The 20,345-nt window shown below is 47.0% G+C and overlaps 1 protein-coding gene across 1 annotated transcript in view; it reads left to right on the forward strand.

Moving 5' to 3' along the window:
- ttn.2 (titin, tandem duplicate 2) overlaps positions 1 to 20,345 on the forward strand; it is a 217,544-nt gene that overhangs the window by 187,882 nt on the left and 9,317 nt on the right. The window contains exons 215-247 of the mRNA XM_046054487.1: positions 74 to 370; positions 1,198 to 1,785; positions 1,882 to 2,184; positions 2,273 to 2,569; positions 2,814 to 3,101; positions 3,204 to 3,503; positions 3,648 to 3,799; positions 3,902 to 4,052; positions 4,151 to 4,450; positions 4,694 to 6,460; positions 6,809 to 7,102; positions 7,222 to 7,509; positions 7,624 to 7,923; positions 8,067 to 8,401; positions 8,758 to 10,489; positions 10,623 to 10,925; positions 11,136 to 11,447; positions 12,219 to 12,509; positions 12,669 to 12,968; positions 13,437 to 13,578; positions 13,695 to 13,858; positions 13,987 to 14,289; positions 14,563 to 14,844; positions 14,971 to 15,564; positions 15,676 to 15,966; positions 16,139 to 16,438; positions 17,055 to 17,357; positions 17,499 to 17,801; positions 17,899 to 18,167; positions 18,268 to 18,583; positions 18,740 to 19,045; positions 19,184 to 19,483; positions 19,669 to 20,244. Coding sequence (XP_045910443.1) covers positions 74 to 370; positions 1,198 to 1,785; positions 1,882 to 2,184; positions 2,273 to 2,569; positions 2,814 to 3,101; positions 3,204 to 3,503; positions 3,648 to 3,799; positions 3,902 to 4,052; positions 4,151 to 4,450; positions 4,694 to 6,460; positions 6,809 to 7,102; positions 7,222 to 7,509; positions 7,624 to 7,923; positions 8,067 to 8,401; positions 8,758 to 10,489; positions 10,623 to 10,925; positions 11,136 to 11,447; positions 12,219 to 12,509; positions 12,669 to 12,968; positions 13,437 to 13,578; positions 13,695 to 13,858; positions 13,987 to 14,289; positions 14,563 to 14,844; positions 14,971 to 15,564; positions 15,676 to 15,966; positions 16,139 to 16,438; positions 17,055 to 17,357; positions 17,499 to 17,801; positions 17,899 to 18,167; positions 18,268 to 18,583; positions 18,740 to 19,045; positions 19,184 to 19,483; positions 19,669 to 20,244 — 13,047 coding nt within the window. The remainder of the gene's footprint in view (positions 1 to 73; positions 371 to 1,197; positions 1,786 to 1,881; positions 2,185 to 2,272; positions 2,570 to 2,813; positions 3,102 to 3,203; positions 3,504 to 3,647; positions 3,800 to 3,901; positions 4,053 to 4,150; positions 4,451 to 4,693; positions 6,461 to 6,808; positions 7,103 to 7,221; positions 7,510 to 7,623; positions 7,924 to 8,066; positions 8,402 to 8,757; positions 10,490 to 10,622; positions 10,926 to 11,135; positions 11,448 to 12,218; positions 12,510 to 12,668; positions 12,969 to 13,436; positions 13,579 to 13,694; positions 13,859 to 13,986; positions 14,290 to 14,562; positions 14,845 to 14,970; positions 15,565 to 15,675; positions 15,967 to 16,138; positions 16,439 to 17,054; positions 17,358 to 17,498; positions 17,802 to 17,898; positions 18,168 to 18,267; positions 18,584 to 18,739; positions 19,046 to 19,183; positions 19,484 to 19,668; positions 20,245 to 20,345) is intronic.

Raw genomic sequence — 20,345 nt, forward strand, 5'->3', positions numbered from 1 at the left:
ATAGTGTCTTATTGTTATGCAAAAGATATTATCCGATTATTTGAATCAAACACATTATGTCCTCTTTGTCCAGAAAAACCAAGCCCACCACCAAAGCTGGGTGTTACTGATGTGACCAAGGAGAGTGTGTCCCTGGCCTGGGCCAAACCAGAACAAGACGGAGGCAGCAGAATTATTGGCTACTTGGTAGAAGCTCTGGAGAAAGGCCAGGAGAAGTGGGTTAACTGTGGCGTAACCAAGTCGATCCACTTCACAGTGTCTGGTCTGAGGGAGAATGCTGAATACTTCTTTAGAGTCAGAGCTGAGAACCACGCTGGATTCAGTGATATTAAGGAAATGCTCAGCCCTGTAGTGGTCAAAGACCAGCTCGGTAAGTTACAGATGATTAGATTGATCTGATAGAACAGTGTGATTAGTGAAGACTAGGACTCACTAATGTAATCAACTTTGACGATTACGGATATGTTGACTAGCATAACAGGCGTCAGTGAAACGCAATGAAGTATGACAGCGCTGGTCAAAGCATGGATTCCCCTGGGGAACAAAATGCAGTTAAAAACGTGCAGCTAAAAAACCCATATCACCCAAAGTGTGGGTGTATTTTTGAACCCCTGTTGTTATGGTAACGTAACTTTATGTTGTGTGTCATCTAATGTTGTTATTCAGCTGTTTTATATTTCCTGTTTATTTTCTGTGACTGTTGTTATGGTCTGTTATTTTCCTTACCTCACACTGATGCAAAAATACATTTTCAAGTTACTATCTAACTGCAAATCACTCGTGATGAAATGAATCCATGACATTTAAATCAAGTACTTAATTCTCCAGTTCAGGGAAAGGGTTGCTATCACAGTGATTAAATCGATAGACTGGGCTATTTATTGTTGCAGAATAATGCATTGCATACTTTGTTGTTGATGTTTTTAAGAGAAAATTTTTGAATAAAATATTGATATTTATATTTATTTTGGGTAAAGTAATTGTTATATTGAGTAATACAAAATTATATTCAGTTTTTTGATTAATCAAGTAATTGAAAAGTTATTATTTAGGTGCAGCCCAGAAGAATAATCAAGACAAAATACAAACAACAGAATAAGTAACATCCGTTACTTGTACTTATTGCATATAACCAGCAAATAACCAAGTCAAATTACACAATATTACACCCTGTTTACACTATAACTGTCTCTCCAGAATCTCCTGAGATCGATATGAAGGACTTCCCCCACAACACAGTGTATGTTAGAGCCGGCTCCACACTCAAGTGTGAGATCCCAGTGACAGGCCGGCCTTTGCCTAAAGTCACCCTGTCCAAGGATAACGTGCTGCTCAAGTCAACAATGAGGTTCAACTCTGAGGTCACCCTTGACAGCATCAAGATCACTTTGCGTGAGAGCATTGCTAAAGACTCAGGGCGCTACGATATCATTGCCTCAAATTCCAGTGGAACCACCAAATCCTTCATAAATATTATTGTTCTGGACCGCCCCAGTGCCCCTCTTGGACCTGTGGAACTGTTTGATGTCACAGAAGACAGTGTCAGCCTGAAGTGGCTTCCACCAGCATATGATGGTGGCAGCCCCATCACCAACTACATCATCCAGAAGAGAGAGACAACCACAGCCAACTGGATGGATGTCTCTTCTGCTGTGGCCCGCTGCACCATAAAGATCATGAAGCTGAACACTGGCTTGGAGTACCAGTTCAGAATCAGGGCTGAGAACAGATACGGAATCAGCGAACACATTGACTCCCCAACTGTCAGTGTCAGCCTTCCTTACAGTAAGTGGTCTTTGTTTTGTCTTTACATTTATAATTTTCCTACTCTGTTCTTCACTATGAACACGTTAACTTCAACCCCTGCCTCTTGCCCGCCAGCTGTCCCTGATGCTCCATCAACTCCAGAGATCACTGCTGTAACCAGAGAGAGTATCACTGTAAGCTGGAAGGAGCCCAAGTCAGATGGTGGCAGCCACGTTTTCGGTTACCATCTCCAGATGAAAGACAGGAACAGCATCCTTTGGCAGAGAGTCAACAAAATGGTGATCCGTGCTACACACTTCAAGGTTCCCAGCATTGAAGCTGGACTTATTTATGAGTTCAAGGTGGCAGCAGAGAACGCTGCTGGAATCAGTGCCTTCAGCAAGGTTTCTGATGCAGTGCTGGCTATTGATGCCTGTGGTGAGTGGAATGTCAAAAACTATATAAAAATCAAGGAAATCCGATTTTTCTTCTTGTTGTCTTTTAACACGTTCTCACTGTCCTGCAGAACCACCCATCAACTTGCGCATTAGTGACATCACCAAGAGCACCATTAGCCTGGCCTGGCAGAAGCCCAACTATGATGGAGGATCCCCAATCACCGGCTACATCATTGAGAAGAAAGAGGGTGTTAGTGCCAGATGGTCCAAGGCTAACCTCACCAATGTCACAGACACCCACTACACTGTGACAGGCCTAACCCAGGACGAGACATACGAGTTTAGAGTCATGGCCAAGAATGCTGTTGGCTCAGTGAGCAACCCATCCATGACCGCAGGACCAGCCACATGTGTGGACACCTACGGTAGGTCTAATTTATGCTTTTCACCTTTTTATTCCAAACTGTGGATTGCTAAAAATTCTAGCACATTCATTCTCCTCGGAGAGTGAACACCTAACACTTTGGACACACTGTGGCCTTTCATCTAGTACTATTGTTTTTTTCACTTTTGCATTTTTAGAGTTGATCCATCAACTGTTTCCACATGGTGTCCTGTTCATGTATGATGCATATAGCCAGAATCTAAATTTTTGAATTTGTGATCCAGGTGCCCCAGAGATTGAAACACCTCAGGAGTACTTAAACGAGATCAAGCACGGGGCTGGCTCTGATGTGGAGCTCAAGTTTAATATCATAGCCAAACCCGCTCCCACTATTGAGTGGTTTAAGGATGGCAGAGAGCTTGTGCCCAACGCCCAGCTCTCTTTCAAACACACATTCGAGTCCTCCAGTGTGTTCCTGAAGGACACCACGCGTCTGAATTCTGGAACTTATGAGCTCAAGGTGAAGAACTCCCTGGGATCTGCATCCGCCTATGTCAGGCTGCTCATTCAAGGTAATCAGATATTATTTAAAAACTGTATTTATGCTTTGAATGAATTGCGTCTTATACACAGTATAGAGCCTGACATGCATGAATATGTCCCCCCCTATACAGATAAGCCAGGCCCCCCTGATGGAGAGATTGAGTTTAAGAAGGTGACGGCTGATAACATCACCATCATGTGGTCCCCGCCTGCTGATGAGGGTGGTGCCATGGTAACACATTACATTGTGGAAAAGAGGGAGACCAGCAGGGTCATGTGGTCCATTGTCTCAGAGAAACTGGTCGACTGCATCGTTAACGTGCCCAGACTCATCCGGGGCAATGAGTACATCTTCCGAGTACGTGGAGTCAACAAGTATGGCATTGGAGACCCACTGGAGTCTAAGCCTGTAATCGCCAAGAACGCATTTGGTAAGCAGACAGAATAAACTCACTGTCAATCACCAAAGCTGCTGTTCAGAGTTGATTGTTAGCTTTGAAAACAAGTATAGTGACAATACAGAAGTGTTTTTTTGAAGAGTAGTTGTAAACACTGGAATCCTTAATTTCTTACAGTTCCTCCTAGCGAGCCATCCAAGCCTAAAGTGACCATGATCACCAAGTCCACCATGACAGTGGTCTGGGAGAGGCCGGCGTTGGATGGAGGCAGTGACATCGATGGCTACTACCTGGAGAAGAGGGAGAAGAAGAGTCTGCAGTGGTTCAAGGTTTGTTTGCTGGCCTATCTTTGGAGATTTTGTTTGTAAGTGTGAAGAAGACAAACTAATAACTGGCAGGTGTAAGCATCATAACATCCATTTCTTGTCCAGGTGGTGAAGGGCACCATCAGAGACACCAGGCAGAAAGTCACCAACCTGGTGGAGAACAACGAGTACCAGTTCAAAGTTTGTGCTGTCAACAAGGCTGGAGCAGGAAACTATTCCGAACCCTCTGAACTTTACAAGGCCTATGATCCCATAGGTAAACTAATGTCACCATGCCAGCCTTAAGATTTATTTATTGTGAAGGTCTTCACATGGAACTTGGTAACCACATCTATACCCTTTTGTCTTCTTCAGATCTGCCTGGTGAGCCAACCAAGCTGCGTGTAGTCGACTCCACAAAGACCTCCATCACCCTTGGCTGGGAGAAGCCTGTCTACGATGGAGGCAGTGAAATCACACACTACTATCTGGAACAGATGAACACAGAGGAAAAAGAATGGGTAATCACCAACCCACAGGTCAAGACCTGCGAGTATGTGGTATCCCACCTCAAACCTGGAACCTACTACTTCTTCAGAGTCTCTGCTGTCAACTGCAAGGGCAAAGGAGAGGACATCAAAATGTACCAGCCTGTGCAAGCCAAGGATATCTTGGGTTTGTATTCAAATTGATCCCTCTGTGATACTGACACAGGAAATTAGTCTTATTTGTTTTTTGTTCAAGATAAAAACATATTGATAAGCACAGCATTAAAAAGCTATTTTCCATATTTCAAATTATTGCCATTGATTTTTATCCTGAGTAATCCATAATTTTCTGATGGATTATGTCATGTGTCATATTAATCTTTCATTCCTGTTCTTTCTTCTGTTTGTGTTGTGTTGTTTTCTCCAACAGAGGAAGCTGATTTGGACTTGGACGTTCACATGACGACCCAGTACACAGCCAGGGCCGGCCGTGACGTGGAAGTGTTTATCCCCCTGAAGGGACGCCCTGCACCCAACGTCACCTGGCGCCGGGGCGACCGCAACATAGCTGGTGACAACCGCTACACCATCACCAGCTCTGAGCGAGCCACCACACTCCTCATTACCAAGGTCACCCGTGATGACTGCGGCAAGTACCTGCTGGAGATTGAGAATGGTGTGGGAGAACCCAAGATTATCACAGTTTCCCTTAAGGTTCTGGACAGTCCTTCCACCTGCCAGAAAATGATGGTCAAGAACGTGACAAGAGGAAAGCTGACCCTCAGCTGGGAGGCTCCTCTTATCGACGGCGGTTCCCCTGTCACTAATTACATTGTAGAAAAGAAGGCCTCCACCATGAAGGCTTACCAGGTGATCACCGCAGAGTGTGCCAACACAAGTTACAAGGTGTCTGGCCTGGAGGAGGATGTAGCTTACTTCTTCCGTGTGTCTGCTGAAAACGAGTACGGTGTGGGCGACACCTGCGAGACCACTGAGCCTGTCAGAGCCACGGAAACTCCAGGAGCTGTCAAAGACCTGGTGATGCTGGACTCCACAAAGAACTCTGTTACTCTGCAGTGGACCAGACCTGACCACGATGGTGGCAGCTACATCACTGAATACATCATTGAGAAGAGAACCATGGAAGATACCACCTGGACTTTGGGTGCAACATGCAAGCGCTGCAGCTGCGAGGTGACAGGACTCAAGGAGAACGCTGTCATGGACTTCAGAGTGTTTTCCAAGAATGAAAAGGGCAACAGTGACTTCTCCCAGATTGGTCCAATCACAGTGATGGACTTTATCATTCCACCTGAGGCCAACCTCATCGACTACCCCAATGGAGAGCTCGCTGTTCGTATTGGTCAGAACATCCATATTGAGTTGCCCTTCAAGGGTAAACCAAAACCTGCAATCAGCTGGCTAAAGGATAACTTGCCTCTTAAGGAAAGTGATAGGATTCGATTCAGGACCACTGACAACAAGACTGCAGTCACAGTTAGAGGGGCCAAGAAGGAACATGCTGGCCAGTACACCTTGGTTCTGGACAACAGAGTCATCAAGAACTACTTTGACATAAATGTGATCACTCTGGGACCTCCATCAGTTCCAGTTGGTCCCATCCGCTTCGATGAAATTAAAGCACAGAGCATCATCATCTCCTGGGATCAACCGAAGGAGGATGGAGGAGGTGAGATCACTTGCTACAGTGTAGAGAAACGTGAGACTTCCCAGGCCAACTGGAAGATTGTCTGCTCCAGTGTTGTCAGGACCTCCTTCAAGATTACCAACCTGGTCAAGGGAACCCAGTACCAGTTCAAAGTCCGTGCAGAAAACAAATACGGAGTCAGTGAACCACTCAACTCGTCAGACATTGTTGCAGAGCACCAGTACAAGCCTCCAGGCCCTCCAGGAAAGCCAGTGGCCTACAACATCACCAGTGATGGTATGACCATCAGATGGGAGGCCCCTGGCTTTGACGGAGGATCCCCCATTTTGGGCTATCATGTTGAGAAGAAGGATAGGAACAGCCTGTTGTGGCAGAAGGTGAACTCCACCATCATCTCCAATAAAGAGTATAGGATCATTAGTCTCATCGAGGGTCTGGAGTACTCCTTTAGGGTGTATGCTGAGAACAACGCTGGACTCAGCCCTGTTAGTGAACAGAGCAAACATGCACTGGCCATCTCCCCTGTTGGTGAGTACATCTGTCAGTGCTGACGAATAGCTTCATACTTTTTAAGCAGTCCGGCATTGTGAGAAGCACCTCTTTATTTGCTGTTTTTCCCAACTTCACAAGAAGATAGATGTCATTTTCGTCTTTGTTCAGCCCAGGATGTGTTTAGTTTAGCCTAGACAGGAAGGAAAGGGAAACTATTAGCCTAGCTTCATAATTAGGAAAGAAATTACTTCTAGCACCTCCAGATCTGTTGTATTAGACTACAAACAAGCATATTTCTGCAAGTGTCTGTTCTTTTTACATTACAGCTAAAATACTTCAGTATTATGTGCTATGGATAAATTCCTTCCTTCTTTTATGAATTAGATCCACCTGGCACCCCTGTCTGCATTGATGTTACAAGAGACTCAGTCACCCTGCAGTGGGATATCCCCAAGAGGGATGGAGGCAGCAAAATTGTGGCCTACAGTGTGGAGAGACGCCAAGGTAGAAGCAAATGGCTGCGGTGCAACTTCACTGATATCAGCGAGACCCAGTTCACTGTGACTGGTCTGTCCCCTGGAGACAGATTTGAGTTCAGAGTTATTGCCAGGAATGCTGTGGGCACAGTCAGTCCACCATCTAACTCCTCTGGATACATTATGACCAAGGATGAGAGCAGTAAGTATTTTCAAAAAAAAAAAAAAAGTATCAACAAATGTAAAAAACAAAAAAGTAATTTTCTCACATCCCTTTGATTGTACTGATTCCTCATTTGTTCCTTCTCTTTGCATCTCCAGTTGCTCCTGAGATTGAGTGGTCTCCAGACCAAGTGCTTACACTGAGGGCCGGAGAGAACGTAAAGCTCAGCTGCAGCATCACTGGACGTCCTGTCCCTCAGGTTGTCTGGTACAAGGATGGCAAAGAGATTGACAAGAGGACCATGATTGACATCGAGATTACCACCAACATTGGCACCAGCAGCGTTTTTATCCGTGATGCTGACAGGAACCACCGTGGCATCTACACCATAGAGGCCAAGAACAGCTCCGGAACCAAGAAAGCTGATGTCAACGTCAGAGTACAAGGTTGGTAAACACTGACAATTATATTTCAATATCTGTTAAAGACATTTCCAAACCTCTTTCTATTAACACTTTGATTCACAAAAGTACATAATTCTACCTTCTGTTTCCTCGCAGATACCCCCGGACCCGTCGAGGGTCCCATCCGTTTCACTGGCATCACAGCTGAGAAGTGCACCGTGTGGTGGAACCCGCCGGAGAATGATGGCTGTGCCGCCATCACCCACTATGTGGTGGAGAAGAGGGAGACATCCAGGCTCTCCTGGGCCATGGTCACCTCTAAATGCGAAGCCTGTTCCTTCAATGCCGTCAACCTCATCAAGGGCAATGAGTACCAGTTCAGAATCTCAGCTGTCAACAGGTTTGGTGTCGGAAAACCACTGGACTCTGATCCTGTCATCGCACAGATGCAATATAGTAAGTAAAGTCACTCACAAGTATTGCCTTTCTGACATGTTGACCAAACCTTAAAAACGTTACCCAATATATTGCACTTGAACTTAATTTACATTCAAAGCTTTACTTTTATAACTTATCTTGTTTTCTGCTACCCCCCTCAGCTGTCCCTGATGCCCCGGGTACCCCAGATGCAACCCATGTGACTGGAAACAGCATCACCTTGTGCTGGACCAGGCCACGGTCGGATGGAGGTAACGAGATCAAACAGTATATCCTGGAGAGGAGGGAGAAGAAGAGCCTGCGGTGGGTGAAGGTTTCCTCTAAGAGGCCCATCACAGAGCTAAGACACCGTGTCACCAACCTCACTGAGGGCAACGAGTATGAGTTCCGCGTCATGGCTGAAAATGGAGCTGGCGTTGGACCAGCCAGCAGTACCTCCAGGCTCTTCAAGACCAGAGAGCCAACCAGTGCTCCTAGTGCTCCCACGTTAGTCAAGGTAAGATTGCAGGAATCGTAAGAGCAGAACCATATAAAGGTGTTGAGGTCAACCTTCAAATTGGAAAAGTTATTTTGAATAATCAGTATTTAGGGCTGGACAATAAAACAATAACAATAATTGTCACAATATAATTTAAATAAACTCAAAAGACATAATGATTTGATACTTATTGTGATAATTATCGATATCGCAAGATATGAAACTTTTAATCGTGATAACATTATCGCCATATCGTCCAGCTCTATCAGTACTGTAGTACAGATGAAACCTCAAAAATATATTTAATGTATGAAACAAAAATATAGAGGAAAAGGCAAAACTTACATGAACTATCCTCTTGTCTTGTCGATCAGGTGACTGACTCCACAAAGTCCTCTGTCACCCTGGAATGGACCAAGCCAGTGTTTGATGGCGGCATGGAAATCATTGGCTACAATATCGACATGTGTAAGGCCAGTCTGGAGGAGTGGCACAGAGTCAACAGCCAGATTTGCATCCACACCAGGTACACTGCCAACGGCCTGGTCCCTGGAGAGCTCTACAAGTTCAGGGTCAGCGCTGTGAACAGCTCTGGAGAGGGCGAAGCATCAGTTGTGCCCAACCCTGTTCAGGCTCTGGACAGACTTACATCTCCTGAGATCAACATTGATGCCAACTTCAAGCAGACTCACATCGTGAAGAATGGCGGCACTGTCAGCCTCCAAATTGCCTTCCAAGGCAAACCAGTTCCTCTCGCCACCTGGTCTAAAGTAGACGGTGAGCTGCCCATCATGGCCGACATCAACACCACAGATTCCTTCTCTACCCTGACCATCGAGAGTTGCACTAGGTACGAGGCAGGCAAATACACCCTGTCCCTGGAGAACAACAGCGGGCGCAAGTCCATCACATTCACCGTCAAAGTGCTGGACACACCCGGACCTCCGGGTGTCATCAGCTTCAAAGATGTTACCCGTGGAGCCTTGACAATGATGTGGGATGCCCCCACCAATGATGGCGGATCCCGAATCCACCACTACATTGTTGACAAGCGTGAGGCCAGTCGTCTGGCCTGGCAGGAGGTCAGCACCAAGTGCTCTCGCCAGATGATCAGGGTAACTGGTCTGGATATTGGCGTGCCATATGTGTTCAGAGTGATTGCTGTTAATCAGTACGGCCAGGGAGAACCTCATGAGATGACTGAGCCCATCATAGCTACAGAAGAACCCGCACCGCCCAAGAGACTGGATGTTGTCGACACCACCAGCTCCACAGCCTCCCTGGTTTGGCTGAAGCCTGAGCATGATGGAGGCAGCCGCATCAGGGGCTACATCGTTGAGTTCAGAGTTAAAGGCACTGACCGCTGGGTGGTTTACGGAGAGACCAAGTCCCAGAAGATGCTGATGGAGGGACTGATTGAGAACACAGAGTATGACTTCAGAGTCAAGGCCAAGAACGATGCTGGAATCAGCGAGCCTCAGGCCACCTTCAGCTCTGTGGTCATTAAGGAGCCTCGCATCGAACCAACTGCTGACCTCAGCAGCATCACCAATCAGCTCATCACCTGCAAGACCTCCACCACCTTCACCATCGACATACCCATTAGCGGCAGACCCGCGCCCAAGGTCACCTGGAAGCTGGAGGAGATGAAGCTGAAGGAGACCGACCGAGTCTCCATCAAAACCACAAAGGAGAGAACCACTCTGGTGGTGAAAGACAGCAAGAGAAGCGACAGCGGCAAGTACTACCTGACCCTGGAGAATTCTGCTGGTGTGAAGACGTTCACAGTGACAGTGGTTGTCGTCGGCAGACCAAGTCCACCCACAGGCCCTGTGGAAATTTCTGGAGTCTCCTCGGAGTCCTGTAACCTGTCCTGGTCCGAGCCAGCAGATGATGGCGGCACTGACATCACCAACTACATAGTGGAAAAGCGAGAGTCTGGCTCTGCCTCCTGGCAAGTGGTAAACTCCAGTGTGAAGAGAACCACCATCAAAGTGACTCATCTTACCAAATATATGGAGTACACCTTCAGAGTGTGCGCTGAGAACAAGTTTGGAGTCAGCAAGTCCACAGAGTCTGCTTCTGTTGTCATTGAGCATCCATTTGGTAAGTTCTGTTCAACAGTTATATAAAAGTAAACAAGTCTTGATTTTATATGTATGTGTGCCAACATTCTTGTAACATTTAAGTGCAGCTCAGATTAGGAATCTCTATTCTCACTTCCACTTCATTTCCACAGTTCCTCCAAGTCCTCCAACTCGTCCAGATGTGGTATCTGTGTCCGCCAGTGCAATCAGCATCAAATGGGATGTGCCATATGCCGATGGCGGCAGCAAGGTGACGGGCTACTGGATCGAGAAGAAGGAGAGGAACACGATCCTGTGGGTGAGGGAGAACAAGCTGCCCTGCCTGGAGTGCCATTACAAGGTGTCCAACGTGATCGAGGGCCTGGAGTACCAGTTCAGGGTGTATGCCATGAACATCGCCGGACTCAGCAAGGCCAGCGAGGCCTCCAGACCTGTGGTGGCTCTCAATCCTGTTGGTGAGGGAAACATTCATGTACAAAGTATTATGTTAACTAATGATAGGTTGTTTGCCATGGTAACTAATCAATAAAAGGCCCCAACAACTTATTAGTCAGTTAATCTGATTACACAACATGTGGTGCTGTTTGCTGTTCACCTCGCTCAGCTTCACATAGAAAATCTGTGCAATTAAAGCTGTGATTTAAGACAAACGTCTCCCTGCTCAGATCCTCCCGGTAAACCAGAGGTCACCGACATCACCCGCTCCTCCGTGTCGTTGTGCTGGACCGTGCCGCTTAATGACGGCGGCAGCAAGATCATTGGTTACGTGGTGGAGAGGAAAGTCTACAGCACGGATGAGTGGGATGACAACCGCTGGCTCAAGTGCAACTACACCACCGTCAGCGAGAACTACTTCACCGTCATGAACCTGGGAGAGGGAGAGACCTTTGAGTACCGTGTCATCGCCAAGAATGCCACTGGTGTCCACAGCGCGCCCTCAGAGTCCACCGGACCAGTCACCTGCAAGGATGAATACTGTGAGTTTCAGAGCTCTTCTACTTAAAATGTGTTATTTTCATTTTGTCTGAAGAGTTCTTCCTATGATACACATTATATTTTATATTATGTGTTTTTGTATTTTTTTAATTCAAGTCTCATTACCTTCTATATTATTTAATTTATCTGCAGATTCTGTTTAGTTTGCTGTGGCTTGATTTTTAGATACCATTTACATTATCAAACCTATGTTGATGTTGTATAAATAGAAAACCACAGCTATAATATAATATAATATAATTTATTAATTTATCATTTATAGATTAATGCTGGAGTAGGCGACGTTAGATAACTAGCAAGAGATTTCTGGAAGTGAAGGAAACTGATAAAAATCCCACCCCCTCCCTTCAGGCTGCCCCTCCAGAGCCACGCACCCAAAAACACATGTTTGTGCACAGTGAGTGCATGGGCTGGTAGGCCAGCCGAGTCAAATGATGGGCCCTGTCTTATTACAGCCCTGCGACAGCCACAGATCAAGAAATATGTTTTCTCTTTTTGTGTCAGAGCATTTCATTTATTGATTGCTGTCAACATGTAAAGAGAATGTGAACAAATATAACAAAAAACGCTTCTGAAATAAAGTTCCTCCCCCAGCTTTAATAAATCTGAGTGGAAAATTCAGAAACACAAAATTACAAAAAACTTAGATATGTTTTCTGTTTCCTAGTGATTACAAGTGCATCTTTAGAAAGATCTTGAAAGTATGTGACTGTGTAGTGAGGAAAAAATAAATCGTCTCGTCTTTGCCGCAGCTCCTCCCAAAGCCGAGCTGGATAGTAAGCTGGTGGGCGAGACTGTCACCGTCACCGCCGGGTCTGACCTCGTCCTGGACGGCGCTGTGGGTGGTAAACCGCAGCCTACAGTGTACTGGTCCAAGGGCGACAAGATTTTGGAGCTCGGAGAGAAATACTCGCTGACCTACACTGCCACCAGAGCCATGGCCGTCATCAAAAACTGCGACAGATATGACACGGGAAGATACATCCTGACTGTGAAGAATGCCAGTGGTACCAAGACCGCTGCCGTCAGCGTTAAAGTTCTGGGTGAGCAGCAAAGAAACAACATTAATTTAACTAGAATGGCATCGTTTTAAGAGTGTATCACTTAGTTGACTGTTGAACTGTCAGCAAAACATTTAGTGGCGTTAAAGTAGACAGATGTGTGACTGGACTGTCTGATCCAACTCTGTTTCTGTCTTTCAGACACCCCTGGACCTCCGGCTGAAAACATTGTGATCAGCAGAGTGACGGAGGAGAAGTGCACAGTGTCCTGGAAGATTCCCCTGGAGGATGGCGGAAGCACCATCACCCACTACATTGTGGAGCGCCGCGAGACCAGCCGCCTCAACTGGGTCATCATGGAGGCCGAGTGCAAGACTCTGTCATGTGTCAGCTCCAGGCTGATCAAGAACAACGAGTACATCTTCAGAGTCAAAGGAGTCAACAAATTTGGCCCTGGAGTTCCTCTGGAGTCCGATCCCGTCATCGCCAGGAACGCCTACAGTAAGCTGCAACATCTCTCTTGAGCTTTTCCTCAAAAGGCAATTTTCCTGATGGTGGCGCTATAGCAACTGAAAAACCCCAGAATCCTTTATAGTTACAGCTTTACAATTCTAAATAGTACGTATCTGAGAAAATATTTTTGCAGCACACTTTAAATGTTTATTATATGTCTGAGGCAAAACTCTCACTCTTTTGTGAATTTAATTGGGCATACAGACGACATGTGGTTGGTGATCGCTTTTATCCTGAAATGTTGCCAAACTTGGGATTTACAATTAAATGTAAACTTGAGATTGTTAAATTTAGTTTAATGAACGCCACACTACATGATATGCATGGAGTAATTTCCTCTCCACCTGTTGAACTAGGTGTTATGGATTACTGCATGTAATGCGAAAAGGGAGATTATGTATGAGAGTATGTAAATTTGTTTCTGAGACTCTGACGTGTCAAACCTCTCTTTCTCAGCCATCCCCTCCCAGCCGGGCACTCCGGAGGCTACAGGTGTGGGTAAGGAGCATGTCGTCATCGAGTGGCTGAAGCCCGAGAGCGACGGAGGCAGTGAGATCAAAAATTACATCGTGGATAAACGAGAGAAAAGCAGCACCAGGTGGGAACGACTTCTGAAGACGTTTACTGACAGATTTAGGTTTCACTTTTTTGAAACATTGATGCTTATCGTCTGTCTCTCTCTCACAATGTTCGATTGTCTCTTCTCTGGACCAGATGGACTCGAGTGAATAGGACTTACACCATCTACGACACCCGTCTGAAGATCACGGGCCTGCTGGAGGGAAGCGAGTACCAGTTCAGAGTAACGGCTGTCAACGCTGCTGGAGACAGCCAGCCGAGCGACGCCACACCATACATCCTCTGCAAAGACCCCACATGTAAGATGTTTAACTGTCTACTTTTTATTTTCCAAAGCATGTGTAAAAGAAAAAACAATGTGGCAGGATTTGCGGAATGACGTCGGAACAAGTAGATATAATATCAATGTATGTTTGTCTACCCTCAGATACCCCAGCTCCTCCATCAATGCCTCGCATCACCGACACAACCAAGCACAGCATCAGCATGACCTGGACCAGGCCCATGTATGACGGTGGCTCAGATGTCACCGGCTACGTGGTGGAGATCCTAGAGGAGGGCACCGAGCAGTGGTACCGCGCCACCACCAAGGCTATAAATACAAACAAGTACGTGGCTGCCGGCCTGGCAGCCAATAAGAAGTACAGATTCAGGGTCGCTGCTGTCAACAGCAATGGCACCGGCGAGTTCAGTGAACCTAGCGATGAGGTTACACCGCTGGAGAGAATTGGTGAGTCAGAACAGATTAATAATCTTCCTAATCTGTCAAAGAGTTTGAACACATTCAAGGTCAAATAGTCATAATGTTCAACTCTACTTTCTGTGAAGATTTTTGACTCTAGGTTGACTTCAAATTGTTTTAGGTTATAGGTAACATTCATTTGGGGATTTGGATTGCTTGTTGAGCATGTTTTTATCACTCTTGGTTTTTCCCAGTGACAGACCTTTAGCAGTGTCATATTCAAGCTCGTGACTCTCCCCTTACTATGCTCCACCCGCTCAGAAATGCCCGACCTGGAACTGGCCGAGGACCTGAAGAAAACAGTATGTCTGCGCGCTGGAGGAACCCTGCGTCTGGTCGTATTTGTGACCGGCCGGCCGACACCGGTGGTGGCCTGGAGGAAGACGGGCGTGGAGCTGCAGAGCCGTGGCTACATTGAGACCACCGATAGCTACACCTCACTGATGGTGGAGAAGGTCACTCGCTACGACTCCGGGAAATACGTTGTGGAGGCAGAGAACCCATCTGGCAAGAAGACTGCCACCATCCTGGTGAAAGTCTACGGTATGTCATCCCAAGTTCCAAAAACCAAAATTTACAGGCTGCATTTTTCTTTGCTCAGATTCACCAGTTTTAATGAGGTTCTTCTTAAAGACACTTGTAAATACTAATCTCTTCTACTCGCCTCAGACACACCTGGTCCTCCAGGTTCTGTGAAGGTGAAGGACTACACCAAGGAGTCCGTTGTGATCACCTGGGACGTCCCGAGCATTGACGGTGGCGCTCACGTCAGCAACTACATCATTGAGAAGCGTGAAGCCAGCATGAAGTCATACAAGACCGTCACCACTGAGTGTAGAAAAACCCTGTTCAGAATCACCGGTCTGGAGGAGGGAGCGCACTACTTCTTCAGAGTCCTGCCAGAGAACATCTATGGCGTCGGCGAGCCCTGTGAGACAGCCGAGGCCGTGCTGGTATGCGAGGTGCCGTCTGTGCCTATGGACCTCCAGATCGTTCACGTCACCAAGTCCTCCGTCACGCTGCACTGGGAGAAGCCACTGCACGACGGCGCCAGCAGGTTGACTGGCTATATCATCGAGGCCTGCAAGGTGGGAACGGACAGGTGGAGTGTCGTGGCGACAGTCAAGGCGTCGGTGTCCCAGCACACCATCCAGTCCCTGACAGAGAACGACCAGTACCTGTTCAGGATCCGAGCCACCAACAGCAGGGGATCCAGCGAGCCCATGGACATCGTCACTCCTGTCACCATCCAGGACATCAAGGGTAAGAGAACACCATCACACAATCCCTTCTGCCTTCACTAAATCTCAGCAAAGCTTCACAGAAATCACTGAATATATAATGAACCTATCACTTCCCTCCTATGTATTCCAGTGATGCCCAAAATCGACATGACCAGTATCCCTCAGAAGATCGTCCACATCCACCGTGGCAAACCCATCGACCTCAACATCCCCATAAAGGCGAGCCCGCCGCCTGTTTGCTCCTGGTTCTTCGGTGGTGTCAAACTGAAGGACAGCCTGGACCGCATCAAGATTGACAGCAACGGCAAATACACCCACCTCGTCATCCGCGAGACCACCATCAACGACACCGGAGACTACACACTCGAGGTGAAGAACGCCATTGGCGTGGCAACTGAGGTCATCAAGGTCATCATTCTTGGTAAGGAGACTTTCTGCACACATATGAAGCTTATACGCAGAGAAGTTCTGCCTGTTAAAGTGCACTTTTACTGATTAGAAACCTGAAAAGACAGTAACCATTAAGATCTTTTATGTAATATATTGTCAAGTAAAATATTCAAAGGTTCTAACTCCATCTTATGTCCGTCCAGACAAACCCGGCCTCCCAGTCGGTCCGATGAAGATCGAGGAGGTTGACGGCGTGTCAGTGACAGTCAGCTGGGAACCTCCAGAGAAGGATGGTGGTGCCAACGTCAGTGGCTACGTAGTGGAACAGCGCGATGCCCACCGGCCCGGCTGGACCACCGTCTCAGAGTCTGTGACCAGACCCTGCTTTAAGTTCACCAGACTCTCAGAGGGAACAGAGTACGTGTTCCGCGTTGCTGCCATGAATCGCTTCGGTGTCGGCGGCTTCCTGCAGTCAGAGGTGGTGGATTGCAAGAGCGCAAAGAGTGAGTTCTCTTCTAAAGCAGAGCCTTCCTGTTCTGTTATATACGTTTCATATGTATCTGTTATGTACTTCCTGTGCTAACAAACACTTCTTATTATTCTTCCTTCGCTTTTTGTTCTCACTAGTCCAGCTTCTTTTGGTGCTTTACATTTATGATGCCTAAATTCCATACATCCAAAATACTCCGACCTTTTTCAAACATCAGTTGTTTTCAGAAACATGCTGGCAACTACCTAATAACACCCTGATAACCACCCAGCTGCTTAGTTAGCAACATAACATTTCATTCAAAAACTACACAAGTCATTATCATACCCTATTGCAAGAAAAGTTAGCGTGATTAAGATTGTGTCTTTAATCATCCCTTCTTCCTCCATCTATTAGTAAATTATCTTGACTTTAAGAACAAATTATTATTAAAGAATTATTGTAATAAAGTTGGAGGAAAATGCTTCTGTGATTGATGCTCACTTATCATGTACACAAAAACAGCTGGTATGTCCAGAAAAGGTGTTTCAAATGTAATGTGTGAGCTCTGACAATTCAGAGGCTCTGTGTTACTTTCTGCCCTACTGTCGTTCAATCTATGTATTAATCTCTCTGTTTCTCCTGTGTAGCCATTCCTGGACCTCCAAGCATGCCAGAGGTGCTTGATGTCACTCACGAGGGCATGACTCTGACCTGGCAGCCACCTGAGGACAACGGTGGCTCCACCATTGCTGGCTATATCATTGAACGTAAAGAGGCCCGCTCTGACAGGTGGCTGAGAATCAACAAGAACCCCGTCACCATGACCAGGTACCGCTCCTCTGGTCTGATAGAGGGCCTGGAGTATGAACACCGTATCACCGCCATCAACTCAAGAGGAGCCGGCAAACCCAGCGAGAGCTCCGCCATCACTGTCGCCATGGATCCCATCGGTACGTGTTGCAAAACTCAGTTTAACCACTGTGTCATTTTTTGTAATGACATTTAATAGGCTTTAACCACCTATCTTAGATGATTCTTAGCAGTATGGAGTCAGTGTATTTACCAAAATATCTCTCTGTGGTGTTGAACAGAGCCTCCAGGTCCTCCAGTTCAGCCCAAAGTCACAGACAGCACTAGGACGTCAGTCACTCTGGCCTGGCTGCCGCCTGAAGAGGAGGGCGGTTCTGTCATTACTGGTTACTTCATCGAGATGCAGAAGGTGGACCAGGTGGAATGGACACTGTGCAACACCACGCCCACCAAGATGTGCGAGTACATCCTCACCCACATGCCCCAGGGTGCTGAGTACAAGTTCAGGGTCATTGCCTGTAACGCTGGCGGTACCGGAGAACCCGCTGAGATTCCTGGAGTGGTTAAAGTCCAGGAGATGCTTGGTAATAACTTACAGTTTAATTTTACTGTCAAATAAGCACACATTTCTCTTTTGCCAAAATCTGTAATTTGACAAATCCAAATCTCTGTCTTCTTCAGATTATCCCGACTACGAGCTTGATCATAAATACGAGGAGGGCTACGTGGTGCGGCAGGGCGGAGTCATCCGTCTGTCTGTGCCTATCAAGGGTAAACCCATCCCTACATGCAAGTGGACCAAGGACGGTCACGACATCTCCCACCGGGCCATGATTGCCACCCACGATGACATAACTGAGCTTGTAATCAAAGAGGCGCACAAAGATGACACCGGAACCTACGACCTGGTGCTGGAGAACAAATGCGGCAGGAAGGCCGTGTACATCAAGGTGAGCGGCTCCTCCGGCAGATTTGGTTGACACGTGACTTCAGTAAAATAAAAAAATGGTTTTGGTTGGAACTTAACTTTCTGTATATCTCCTCCTTCAGGTGAAGGTGATCGGTCGCCCTGACGTTCCAGAAGGCCCTCTTGAGTTCGATGACATTCAGGTTAGATCAGTCCGGGTAAGCTGGAGGCCACCGTCAGATGATGGCGGCTCCGACATCCTGGGATACATTGTGGAAAGGCGAGAGGTACCCAAGGCCGCATGGTGTACGGTGGATTCCCGGGTGACTGAAACCTCGCTTGTGGTGAAGGGCCTGAAGGAGAATGTGGCGTACCACTTCAGGGTTTCCGCCGAGAACCAGTTCGGCATCAGCAGATCTCTCAAGTCTGATGAGTCTGTCACGCCTAAGACACCACTTTGTGAGTATTTATGAATATGTTGCTGATGTCTGTCAAGTTCGCCCAAAATAATTGACTTGACAGACACATGTTCTGATCAGAAATACATCTACAGCTGTAATTCTGATGTCAATAATTGTAAATATTGATTTCACTAACAATACGATGCACCTCCAGGCCCACCAGAACCTCCCAGCAACCCACCAGAGATCATGGATGTTGCCAAATCTACGGTGTCCCTGTCCTGGGCCCGGCCCCGGGATGATGGAGGCTCCCGCGTCACAGGATACTATGTGGAAAGGAGGGAGGTGTCGACAGAGAAGTGGGTCCGCCACAACAGGACCCACATCACCACCACCATGTACAACGTCACCGGGCTCATCCCCGATGCAGAGTACATGTTCAGAGTGGTGGCTCAGAACGACATTGGGCAGAGCGAACCTGGTCCTGCTTCAGAGTCTGTGGTCTGCAAAGATCCGTTTGGTCAGTAACCTTCACATGAAGCCTATTCTTGCATGTGCTAAAAAAGTAGAATAAGACAAGCTTAAGTTGAACGTGACCGGCATTTTCTCTCTGAACTGATTTTATTGTATTAATCTCCTCCTGTCTGTCTCTTCATAGACAAACCCAGCCAACCAGGAGAGATCGACATCATCTCCATCACCAAAGACTGCATCACCATCCACTGGCTAAGGCCCGAGCATGATGGTGGCAAAGAGATCCTGGGCTACTGGATTGAGTTCAGGCAGGCTGGAGAGAGTGCCTGGAAGAAATGCAACAAGGAGCGCTCCAAGGATCGTCAGTTCACGATGGGCGGCCTGATGGAGGCCACAGAGTACGAGTTCAGAATCTTTGCTGAAAATGAGACTGGTCTCAGCCGACCTCGTCGCACACCCATGGGCATCAAGACCAAACTGAGCGGTGAGCTACTGCAGTGTTTGATTGTTTTTTCAAATAAAGATGTTCATGCATTTCAGCACACTTTATATACAGTATGCGTTGAAGTAGCAGCATTAGTATTGCACAGTGTTACATACATTTTACAGCAAAAAAGTAAAAAGCGTAGCATTTTTACATTTAAATCAAACTTGCTGATGTCTCTGCAGTTGGTGAGGCTCCAGCTTTGAAGGAAGAGATTGAAGACGTAACCACCAAGCTTGGCGAGTCTGGCACACTCACCTGTGGCATCGTCGGTAGACCTTTGCCTGAGATCAAGTGGTACCGCTATGGCAAGGAACTGATCCAGAGCCGCAAGTACAAGATGAGCTCAGATGGCCGGAACCACTCTCTCAGCATCCTGACAGACGAGCAGGAAGACGAGGGCTTGTACACCTGCAGGGCTGTCAACGAGGCTGGAGAGATTGAGACCAGCGGCAAACTACGCCTTCAGGCAGCGCCCCAGTTCCACCCAGGCTTCCCTTTGAAGGAGAAGTACTTTGCCGGGGCTGGCACCAGCCTCCGCCTCCATGTTGTTTACATTGGGCGTCCCATCCCCCAGATCATGTGGTTCTATGGCAAGAAGCCTCTGAACGCGTCTGAAAATGTGATTATTGAAAACACTGAAAGCTACACCCACCTGGTAGTGAGGAACGTCCAGAGGAAGACCAACGCTGGCCGCTACAAGGTGCAGCTCAGCAATTCATTTGGAACTATCGACACTTCGCTACGTGTTGAAATCCAAGGTAACACCAGACTACTGAGAACAGCAAGTGGCACAAAATTTAGAATTAGAATATTTTATGAATTCAAATGAAAGTCAATAATGGAAAACACTTTACAGTGC

This window comes from Micropterus dolomieu, linkage group LG07 (assembly GCF_021292245.1).
Source record: "Micropterus dolomieu isolate WLL.071019.BEF.003 ecotype Adirondacks linkage group LG07, ASM2129224v1, whole genome shotgun sequence".
Classification (NCBI taxonomy): domain Eukaryota; kingdom Metazoa; phylum Chordata; class Actinopteri; order Centrarchiformes; family Centrarchidae; genus Micropterus; species Micropterus dolomieu.